This window comes from Silurus aristotelis (assembly GCF_946808225.1).
Source record: "Silurus aristotelis genome assembly, chromosome: 14".
NCBI lineage: Eukaryota > Metazoa > Chordata > Actinopteri > Siluriformes > Siluridae > Silurus > Silurus aristotelis.
The window spans coordinates 8799841-8811737 of record NC_139587.1 but is presented as its reverse complement, the minus strand read 5'-3'; the positions used below and the strand labels follow the sequence as shown (position 1 = coordinate 8811737).

At 42.1% G+C, this 11897-nt stretch overlaps 1 protein-coding gene across 1 annotated transcript; it reads left to right on the top strand.

The window, feature by feature from the left end:
- Positions 1–2842: 2842 nt before the first annotated feature.
- On the top strand, positions 2843–9901 carry fgf16 (fibroblast growth factor 16). Its single transcript, XM_083560481.1, has 3 exons — positions 2843–3828; positions 6096–6199; positions 8173–9901. Exons 1-3 carry the CDS (start codon positions 3558–3560, stop codon positions 8416–8418), a joined length of 621 nt encoding a protein of 206 aa, XP_083416607.1. The 5' UTR covers positions 2843–3557; the 3' UTR covers positions 8419–9901.
- Positions 9902–11897: the final 1996 nt, after the last annotated feature.

The window sequence follows — 11897 nt, the reverse complement described above, 5'->3', positions numbered from 1 at the left end:
ATAAGAATAGACAGTATTGTGTTATAGACTCAACCAACGTGCAATGGTCAGAGATCCTGACCTGTATCTGCAGGATTTTACACATTGCACTGCTGCCACACGATTGGCTGATGCATTAATAAGCAGGTGTATATAGTTATGTCAGCAAATCATGTTATAGCTAATGCCAAGTGCAGAGCATAGAGGTCTCCTTCAACCATTGTAGAAAACAATGATTATTGCATAAAACACTTTATTTTGAATTTGAGAGCGCAGTCGCACATTTCCCGTGACTACAGAGATCATGAGAAATGCTATTCTTTAATAACATTTGGTATCTTTCAATAGAAATGGATGGGATATGTGAATGGAACGATTTGGCTTAGTGATATTTTGTCTTTATATTTGGAAAAGCACTCTTGATACTTGATAGATTTGGAGGGTAATTAATATAAGCACTCCGCTACAGTGGAATCGGTTTACAGCTGCCTTAAACAGCTTATGCATTCAAATATCCATCAGTGATCAGTTGATATCCTCAACAATGATGGAACTATTATGAATGGACATTTCATGTCACCCAGTTGAGGATGGTTTTTTTTTTAGTCTGGTTCTTTAAAAGGTTGCAAGGTTTCGTCCCGATACCAACTCAGGTGGTTTTTCGTTGCCACCGTTCAATAGAGATAAACTTATATAGACTGATTTATACATTTAAAGTTATAATTGTGATCTTTAACTGTAAAGCTGCTTCGGTACAACATCCATTTGTTAAATTGCTATACAAATTGAATTGAATGAAACGCAATGGGATGGAATTGAATTGATTGGAATTGAATTAACTTGCATTGAATCGAATTGTAATGAACTAAACATCTATCAATTCACACTCCCTCTCGATTTGGAAAATGAGTGATCTATGCAAAATATTTCGGTTCAAACCAGTTGAACACAGAAATTGCACCTATTTCAGATGCGAACTAATGAATTGCAAAAGCCACAATAGGAACACTCCATATTAATTAAATCATCATGCATAAGGGATGAAAATACTTTTGCCAAAATAAAACAACACAATGTTTAGCTTTAATCAAAATATAAAGAGTCTCTAAATACATTACAATACGTTTTGTCCTCTTTCCATGCCTTTAAAGGCTTGTTATCTTGCTTCCAAAATAGTTGTCTGCTTACCAAAAATGTCCAGGTGTGTAACATAAGCAGGGTGTTCTCACTTAGCATTGATAGGCTAATAAAAACAACTTCTGCTCCGTCTTAAGGATGTTTCATGCCATTCAGATAAATGAACCCAGCGGCTTTGGGATTTCCTAAAATAATAAACCTGCACCAGTAAGATTTTAAATCATGCTCCTGGTTGCAGGCTTTTTTTTTTTTTTTTATATTGTTGGACTCCACAATCCAACATGAATACACAGTGTCTTCTGCCAATGGCTAATTAAATCTGGCTTTGTTTATATTCCATCTCCGAAAAGACATGAAAGAACGCATGGCCTTCAGCAGCGTGCTCTCATCCCGCACATGTCAGTGCCTGTTCAACATGGTGTATATCAAATTCACAGCTCCAAATCAAATCCTAAATCATATCCAATCCTCCCAATGTGTTTATCATTTCCTCTTTTACGGGTATTGCCAAAAAAATTTTCAATTCAGAAGTGACTGTTTAAAAATAGGATGCTTTCTTGTTCCTGGATATCTTTTATCCCTTCAAGAAACTCTACATGCACATCATACTGAATCAGCAATACTTACACTGCAAGAAACACAGTATATACACTATACGGACAAAAGTTTGTGGACACCTGACCATAAGATTTATACGTAGTAGAAGATACGTCATCTTGAGCATTCCATATTGAATCCTCATTTGCTGTTATGATAATCTCCACTCTTCTGTGATGATGTTCTGCTAGATTTTGGAGTGTGTTTGTTTTGATTTGCAGCCATTTAGCTACAAGGATGTATGGTGATAAGGCCGTGTCATAGGTGTAGAAGACAGAGCTTTATAGCAGGCCACTGAAGATCTTCCTATTCAGCCCATGTGAACCATATCTTCAGAAGCATGGTCAAGCATGGAACTGTTTTGGTCTCTTGTATACTATGTAGATGTAGTGAGGTGAGAAGGTCTGGGGTGCAATCAGAATTCCAAATCATCTAAAAAATATTGAATACGGTTGAGGTCAGTGATCTATAGGAGGCAACTCAAGATTTTCAAGTCAAAACCATGTGAACAATATCTTCATGGAGATGGTTTTGTGCACAGGGCCTTGTTATGCTCGAACGGAAAACTGTTTACCTGCTGTTTTTTGCACTGCATTGTGTCTGTTTATATTTACTCCCAGTTATAGTTTTTACAGTTCTCTTCACATAGTACTGTATAATCAGAGTACAGTAGGTTTACTGGTTGGCGCTATCTTGGTTTTGTGTCTTGTCTTGTGTCTGTCTGCACTGTTTTTTGTCTACACTGTTTGCACTAGGTTGCACCCGATGCACTTTGTGTAGTTTTGTGTTGTGTTGTAGCTCTATGTTGTTGTTTAGTGTTTTTACTGTGCACCACTGTGTATAGTAGAAATGACAATAAAATCCTCTTGACTTGACTTGACTTGTTAACTCCATGTTTAAGGTAACAGTTTGGGGGAATGGCTGGAAAAGTCAGGTGTCCCAACCCCTTTTTTGTCCATATAGTGTTTGTGCTTAAATGCACTTCTTATTTTCAAAAACCTGCATTAAATAAAGACATTATAAAATTCTGCTCTTTGGTCCAGACATTCCCAGCATCGGTCAGCTTTAATAAAACACGTCATTACATCCACTCCACCCCAACCCCAAACCCCCCAAAAGCCCCCACCCACCATTTCTCCTCAAGCCTACAGTATGTGGAGATTGGGAGAGACACAGTGCTGTAGAAGCGCACAGGGGAAGAAGAGATCAGGAAGCACCTGCTCCCGAGAAGGTGAAGAAAAACTGATTGAGAAGAAAAAAAAGACACACTTCTTGTGAATGCTTTTTTTTTTAAAATGCTTGAGCGCGTGAAGACCAGCGCATTGGTGTGGTTCTGTGTGTGCATGGAGATCCTCCTCTGAGAGGGTTCGGACAGTAGTGAGGAACTCTGTGCATGTTCTCTTTGGACGCTTCACCACAGAAGAAGGACACTTGGTCCAGGAGCTGTTACGCATGAGCGCGTTGACACTCGTGCATGAACTCACTTCACTTTTTTTTTCTTTTTTTTTTTTGCGTGGTTGCAAAAGTAGAAAAAGTGCACCGGCACAGAAAGTGGCAAAGGGGAAGGGGGGAAAAAACGTCTAGTAGTCACGCGTATTCACGTTTATGTGCGCCACGCAAATCTGGCGCGCGCAAAAGAGGGGATGCCGGTCAGGCGTGGCTTGGGTTTTTGAATATCCAATTTGATAATGCACGAGGAGCATGTGTATAAAAAGGCCGATTGGAGACGATAAAACTCGCATCGGGGAGTTGTGAGGAGCCACGCAGCGTGGATGAGGCTGAGCTCGCGCGCGGGCATGTGCTGTCTGACTTGCTGAGACGTGTCACAACTCAACGCGGGCACCATGGCGGAGGTCGGCGGATTCCTGGGCACCATCGACCTGGATTTACCGAGTTTCACGGCGCTGGGAAGCACGCCACTGTCCGACTCGCCGGCCGGGTTGAACGAGCGCCTCGGGCTGATCGAGGGCAGACTGCGGCGCGGCTCACTCACCGACTTCGATCATCTCAAAGGGATCCTGCGCAGGAGGCAGCTGTACTGCAGGACCGGCTTCCAGCTGGAGATCTTCCCCAACGGCACAGTGCACGGCACCAGACAGGATCACAGCAGATTCGGTGAGACACACACACACACACACACACACACACACACACACACACACACAAGCTCTGATCCAAAGATCTGCTCTTTGGTGCACCTGTCAGTGTCACTTCCTCGCATTAAACCCTTTTTTTTTTTTTTTGCATCGTGCCACTTCCTGAACACTTTCCTAAACTGTCCTGATCATAGAACTGTTCCATAAATTATTAAATTATTAAAAAAAAAAAAAAAAAAAAAAACCCAGACCACATTTATCCTTCATTTGCTGTGCTTCACTATATAAGCGATGTAGACTGTAAATTCTATCTATCTATCATCTATCTATCTATCGATCCATCCATCCATCCATCCATAACTACAGATATTAGATAGATAGATAGATAGATAGATAGATAGATAGATAGATAGATAGATAGATAGATAGATAGATAGTACATAAAGGTGATGCACAGCAGATGTTTGGATGCTGTATTATAGTGCACAATGTAATACATTAATAAGGAGTCTCTGATTGTTCTTATATACACTGAACTTATTCCTGTCATCTTTTGTACATGAATCAATTAAATCGACATTCACACACATTTCAGACTGAAAGCACTGCACATATGTATATACGTATATGAATATATAGCTAAGTCCTTGTTGTACATGATTTAAATATAGAATGTCCATCAAAATACATGTACCTGTGATCTGATATGATTATGAAAAGCTCGAATACCACGTCAGTTCTGTTACTGTGTTCTGTGTTCTGTTACTGTGTTCTGTTAATCTAAGGTGCATGTTCGATTTCTTGTATCACACCCACCAACTCAACGTTAGGACCTCCAGTTCTCTCAATTACACGATTCCCTGTATTGAGTCACAGGTGTCTCTCTTTAGTTCAAAAACAAGCACAAGGCTGTTTTTTTTTTCAGTGCCAGCCTGTACAATGGGATGTCGGTTGACTTGAGTGCATGTGCACACACACACATTGCTAATTATTCCACTAATATAAATCATTCAAGAGCGGTTAGTATAGGAGTGGTAAACAAATGAGGTCAGAACACAGATATGCATGTGTGTGTGTGTGTGGTAAACAGCCATTGTGCAGGTGCAGCCTTACTCAGGAGGCTGGAATAACTCTAAATTAAAAGCATGACCTCTGTGGAATCCAAAGAAGTTTAATGCTTGTTTTTCACAGCCAAAACAAGCATGTTTATTGGATTGGGTGTTCAGTGTACATGTTTCTAACATCCCCTGATCTGCCAATTCAAGGCAGGCATGGTACGAGCAGGGCCATGGCTTCGATTAAACGCAAATATAAAACACGACTGTTCTCGTTCTTGATTAGAATCAAGAGGTTCCGTGTCATCTTTAACCTCGGGTACCATTTGAGTAAGTGAGCCATGTTGATCTGCAAAGCCACAAAGTTGTTGTGTCATTTTTGATCTAGCATCATATAAAACCCTTTCTTTGAGCAATTTCAAGAATGATTAAAAATCCATTAGGCGTATATGGACCGCTGAAGCAAGTAATATTTCCCAGCAAAGACATTAAAAACACGCACGCAACTTTATGAGTGGCCACAAGTTAACACAAACATGTTTGCCTGTGAGAGACTTTACACTAAACAGCTCCAGAATTCACAGTTTAATCGTGAACTTCAGTTACTGGACTATCTGTCTGTGTCCACATGGGTTTTCCTTTAGGGTTCGAAAACATCCTGGCGATGCGCATTGGCATCCTATCCAGGGTGCATTCCCACTTCATGCCAAGTGTGTGTCCCAGGCTAGAATCCGGCTCTACTGCAATCACGACCAGGATAAAGCAAATACTAAAGGTTTAATATCGCCCTCTGAAAGGAATGAACCTATTATTACATTACATCTTCACTTGTCTTACCATATGATTGATTTACTCACTCCCACACTATCTAGAGTGCAGATCTGAGTTGCTCGAACAGACAATATTTTAAGGTTTGACCTGTAAAATGCATCACCTATCCTTTATCTATTCCCACAACAGAACCAGATGACACCTGGCTAATGTTACTGTAATTGTTTAGATAGCCGGCTCTGTACAGCTAGCAACAGGTTTATTCTGTTCCCATAACGCAAGGCCAACCTCTAAAATGCAAAGGGTGCCAATTCTTTCTGCCGAAAGAACAGTTCTCTTTGTGATGTCCGTCCTGTTCATATGGCATCGATCAGAAATACATCTTTGCGACTGATGCTTAGGTGTGCCGATGCAGGCTGTGCCGTCTGGTAATTGTCTCACCAGAGTTTCTCTATGGCAGGTATTCTGGAGTTCATTAGCCTGGCTGTGGGGCTGGTCAGCATAAGAGGGGTGGACGCCGGACTTTATCTTGGAATGAACGAAAAAGGAGAACTCTATGGGTCGGTAAGTCGAGTCCAAAACACCAAATCCCAGAAGCGTTCGAGCAGACACCTGCACGAGCACACACCTGCACCCATGAGCTTTGTGTTCTAAAGTTTGAGTGATGGGACGGCAGCCAACGAACATAACTACAGCGTTAAGAGGATCGCAATCAATTCAGCGGCCCTTAATCTGAAAGTCTGTTTCCCATATGATGTAGAGATGTGAAAAACACCAATCCAGACAAAACAGGCAGCGTTTCCAGCACTGCGTATCACGCCATGCCTCTGACATCAGACTGAGCTGGAACAGCACCAGGGGCCCCAGAGAGCAAAAACACTTGGCCTGTTTGAGTTACCTTGTTTTTGTCTTCTGAGGTCGAGGGAAGAAAAAAAAAAAAAAAGGCATGAGAAAGACCTTGCCGAAAGCAGCGTGCCTAAATGTTATAATTAGAAGGATAGCCTCTTCATTTTGCTTCATAGTCACTAAAATATTTACATATTTCTTGGATATACACAAAGCACTGAATAGACACGCACATATTAGCGATATATGGTCTGTCAGTGCTCTCGTTTTTCTTGTATATTCCTGCCCAGGGAAAGTGCTTTACTTTGAGTCGAGTACTCAAACGCTAACATAGACCAGGATGGGCTACGAACCCAGTCACGCCGTGTATGCCCGTAGTGCGCAGCAAACACCATTTATAGGAAACTCTCCGGTCTAAACGCCACAAGAGGCTTCTGTGCGGCTGTAGGAGAACCGTGAGATCAGATTTCCACCGATAATAAACCCGACAAGTGTCTGTGGATTCTGAGAGTCAGAGCGAGCTTGCAGACATTGAGGGGGAGGAAAGGACCGCATGTGTAACATGATATCGTCTTGTTAAAATCACTGCAGTCACAGGTTAATTCACAAATCGCACTGCCCGTTGTACAGACACAAGCATCGTACCTCAGGAAGGCTGGAGGTGAATAGGGATTGATGCTCGTGTTTATGAAGCAGGCGAATGTAAAGCTTTGTTGCTTTTTTTTTTTTCTGCAACTCCATGATTATTGGAATTAGTCTTCAAGTAATTGACTGGTATTAATCTTTAATCTATTTGAAAACTTAAGCTGGTAGAATACGCCATACATTTTAAAAACCACACCCAGTTATGGTATCGTTTGGTTAAAGTTATATATTAATCATTCTTCCAGCAACATCTATAATGTCCAGCCACCTGAGATGGTCCAAGTGAGCCGCCTTAACCCAGACACTTGAGCCAGAGCCATTGCATGACTGCTTTTTTGGCAGGAGACACGCCATAGCCCCAGTGTGCTCTATTGTTCTCGACAATGTAGTCAGCCAGCAGAGGTTCACCTGCTGAACCCGAAGCGATCGCTCATTTAGTTCTGTCAGTGGTGTGGTAGTAGCAGGCCACACAGGAGTTCTCTCTTTCTGCTGTGTGTATGTGTGTGTGTGTGTGTGTGAATGCGCGTTGTGTGTAAGTGTAAGCTCGGCCGGTTGCGTCACAAGGGAAGCAGAGAGAAAGAAAGCTTAAAAGGCCAGAGATGTGGGTGCAAGCCGAAAAGCCAGCTGTGATGACTTTCTCCAGCAAGCACCTGCTGCTGATCGTCAAATAATTGCCACAAGTCATGTTGGCACACGGAAAGAAATCAGATAAAATGCTTAGGAAGACCCCTATGCAGCTGCACTCACCAACACTCGTTACTGTCTCCTATGCCTGGCTGTAGCCTGGGAATATATCCTGGGTGGTCAATGAGTCTTCAGAATTGTGAACTTAACCAGGTCAACATGAGAAAACTAATGATCCTGCAGAAGACAGTGGAATATTTGTCCACTGTCCAACCATCTACGAGAGTAAGAAGTTCATTTGTTGTGAAACGCCTGTCGTCATAAACCGCATTACTTTCCCTAGCAAGAATTTGATGCGAGCTAGTTGGCCAAATCCTGAAATGACTGTAAATCATAATCTCTTCTCCTTGGCTCTCTTGCAGAAAAAGCTGACAGCTGAGTGTGTCTTCCGTGAGCAGTTTGAGGAGAACTGGTACAACACTTACGCTTCGACGCTGTACAAACACACAGACACGGGGAAGTACTACTACGTGGCCTTAAACAAGGACGGGTCGCCTCGAGAAGGCAGCAGGACTAAAAAGCACCAGAAGTTGACTCACTTCCTGCCCAGGCTGGTGGAGATCGAGACGATCGCGCAGGCCTACAGGGATTTGTTCCAGCACAGGTGACCAAAAGTCCAGCCAGGGCTGCAGGAGCGAGGAGGGGTGAAGGGAAATCGGAGAGAGAGACTTAAGTTTTTAAGGAGGACCCTCCTTTCTCTTTCCTCTCACGACTGTTTAGATTTGCCTTCTGGTCCAAAGCAAGGAGTCCCTCTCCAGCGGTGACTGAGATAAACAGTACGTGTGTGTTCCTGGATGGGTCTGTTTCCTCTCCTTAATGGGTTTTAAACCACAGTGCAGAGAGGACATTCCTCCATCTGCCACCAGTGCCAAGAGGCTTCTGAGGGAGAGGTGTTGAATTCAGGGGCCTCGTGTTGTCATGCAACCACCTCATCCTCAGACAACACAGCATTCACTCAAAGAAACCACTCACGATGGAAAGAACCACTTGTGAGCTATGCTCTTATTTTGGTCTTGGCCATTTCAGTATGTCTTAAAAATTTTTTTATGTCTCGCATCTGCGGAACTTGGATGCAACATTAGCACCACTGAACTCGAGCACAGGCGCTAATCCCACTGCGAGTGTCTCTGTAAACTCACGCTCACCTCCATAATGCAGTAGGCACGCACAGTGAGCATTGCTAAAGGACCACGGTGAAAGGAAATGATTACGGCACTATTTACAAGGTGGACAAGGACAGCTTCTTTTAAAAAGTATACAGTAGCATCTCAATACGAGAAACATGCAAAACAAAAAGAATTTTTTTACAAAGTGTATATTTAGGGACACTTGGTGAGACAAGTGAGGGGTACTGCTAAGTAATAAAACTGGCAAAAAACGTACGGAAACAATCATTAATAAAAAGCCAAACCGTAAAAGACTTTTTTTTTTTTTTTTTAAAGATAAAGGCCTATAAGACCACCAAAGAAGAACGAACACCTGTCAGGACAGAGTGGGAAAACACCGTCTCCAGTGTGAAACACTGAGATCACTTAGCACTTAGACAATCCGCTCTACAGTCTCGTTTCAAGGTTTTGGAAAAGTCTTTGCTTGTTGACAGCTGAAAAAAAAAAATGAATGCACTCTGTAATGGGGGGTCAGGGGACAATTTTTCTATTGAAAACCAGAGAAAAGCTACGGCATCACATGCAGAAAGGTCGCAGTGTGTTGGTCAGCTGACGAGGCGCGACGTGTAACGTAAGGCTGTCAGGAACATTCTTTAAAAAAAATGTAAGTGACGAGTGTAAATATGGATGAACCTATTTATGAGATGTACAAGATATTTATTTTCTACATATTATTGTATAATTCTAAATCTTTATAGAAATATATTTATTTATTTCAAAAGTCTCTATTTTGTAATGAACTTGAAATGCTAAGATTTGTAGATTCTACTGAAAGCATATACGAAATCAGTTCCACATGAATGAACGACAATAAAATTGTCCTGCTATTGATTGTTCATTGCGAGTGACCATTTTTGCTTGAGGATAAAAGGGAAAAAAAATATATATATATATCTATCTCCTGATTAAAATGTTCTGTGGAGAAGTATCCGTATCGAGTTTTGATTTGTTCATTGCATTGAATGTTTCTTTCTAAAGGGGGAAAAAAAAAATCCAAGGCTCAGGACAGAAACGTCAGAAAGACCGATGGCTATTAATCTAAAAATGAAAAGCATGTTAGAGAAAAAAGCTTCGGTGTAGATCACAGCGCTACACCAGGGATGAAAGTCCATCTGACAAATGCCTACTGCTCCAGAGAATGTGAATTCCAGAGCGGAGCTGTAGCCCTGCGTAATCAATCTCTATGGAGACGTGGATGATGGCTGATGATGTAAAGAGACTGTTCTTGGCACTGAAAACTTATGAGAAAGTTCTCCCAAAACAGCCTGCAGAGGCATAAATCAAAAGTGTGCAGCAAGTTAAACAATAAAAGGTGCGTCGCTGGGTGACAAACCTGCTGAAAAATAACGCCTGAAGACTTTCCGGTGCAATGATTTATAATAAAATAAAAAAATTCCCTTTAATTGTTTGCTCGCACATGGCGATCAACAGAGCCGACTCTCGCACTCTGCAAGACGAACAGGATTCCTGGAACAAGATACGGATAAATTATGAAAGCATGATCAACGCTAGGACCATTTTCTTGGGGGTGGGGGTTTGCATTAACGCGTAATCATGCAGCGTGAGACCAGCAGTGGCGTTGAAGTACGCAGATGAGGGGAACAGCTGCCTAGTGGCCAGGAGGAATGTGCTGCAAATGTAGCCTGGTGGTAATCTCTGTATAAGAAAGATGGGATCAACATTTCAACATCTGCAATAGTTGTAATGTTTCACTCTTTTATTTTTTTGTGAGCTGTGAATGCATGCATCCCCGGGGAGGAGGAGGAGGTGGGGAAGGCAGTTCGAGAGGGCCAAAAGGAAAACCAAAAGACCCTGAGTGGAAGAAATCCTGGCAGAGAAAAGAAAGGAATGTACAGAAGAGGTGTTGCAGATGAAGGAGGGATGCTACAAACGCCACTTTTTTATTTTCCCCCCGAAAGTGCACACCGTACGGCTTATATAGCTCTTCTACTGGAAAGAAAAGAAGGAACTAACTTGTCTTGATGTTTCACACCATTAAAAGTAAACATATTAACAGATAAGGTATAACGAGTCGTTCTTTAATAATGATACATTTTAATTCCTATAATCACATGCCTGAGTTACTACTTGCTTAATAATTCCTCAGCATTTCAGATCATTCAAAACAGACCATGTCTAATGTTTACTCATTTTTAAGCACAAAGCCAATAAATATTTTTGATTATTTTTTTGAGCAAGGCCAATTTCCATGTCAGTGGATTTCCTGGGCCTCCACTTGAGCCCACACACAGAGCAACTTAATAAGTGATGGCAAGGATGTGTGAACACGATTTACACTGGTTTCCTAAACATATACCTGAAATATCAGTACATTAAGATTAAGCCCATTGTTGAGGGATCTCAAGTTGGATTCATGGCGATTCTTTATATGTGGATGAGGCCAGATAGTGCTTTCAATGACGATACAATGCCATGCGGCAAAGCATGAACAGCCACTCTGGAATGAGAAAGGATCTGTTTACAAGAAAGAAATTTATCTATGTATGTTTACACACCATCACCTTCAAAACGGTCCTGCTACTCCAGCGTATCAAGCAGCGTCTGTGCCAAATCCGGAAGCAAAATCGCGTGGATCGTTCTCCGACGATCATCATGCACAAGTTGCCGAACGGTTTTCACGTCTTCGGGGGGGTCTTCCCGATCTCTCGTCGTCTCCCGGTGATAAAACGCCTCGAACGCCTCGTTGCAGCATCACCGTATGTAAAACGTACACGTCGTGTCAAACGTCCGTGGCAGATTTGCCGGGATTCGAACAGAATATCACTTCTGCTCTTTTTTTTCTAACTCGATGTCCATGATGAAATCGCAGATGTGGTTATGCACGTGGTCAGAACAGCACCAGTTAGCACCATTAGACTCGAAACTTTCTGATAACACTGCATGTATTCTTGCTGAACCGG

Coding starts and splice junctions, on each gene's coding strand:
- fgf16 (XM_083560481.1), top strand. CDS start 3,558: ATGGCGGAGGTCGGCGGATTCCTGGGCACCATCGACCTGGATTTACCG. Junction 3,829..6,095: donor ACAGGATCACAGCAGATTCG/GTGAGACACACA, acceptor TCTCTATGGCAG/GTATTCTGGAGTTCATTAGC. Junction 6,200..8,172: donor AAGGAGAACTCTATGGGTCG/GTAAGTCGAGTC, acceptor GCTCTCTTGCAG/AAAAAGCTGACAGCTGAGTG.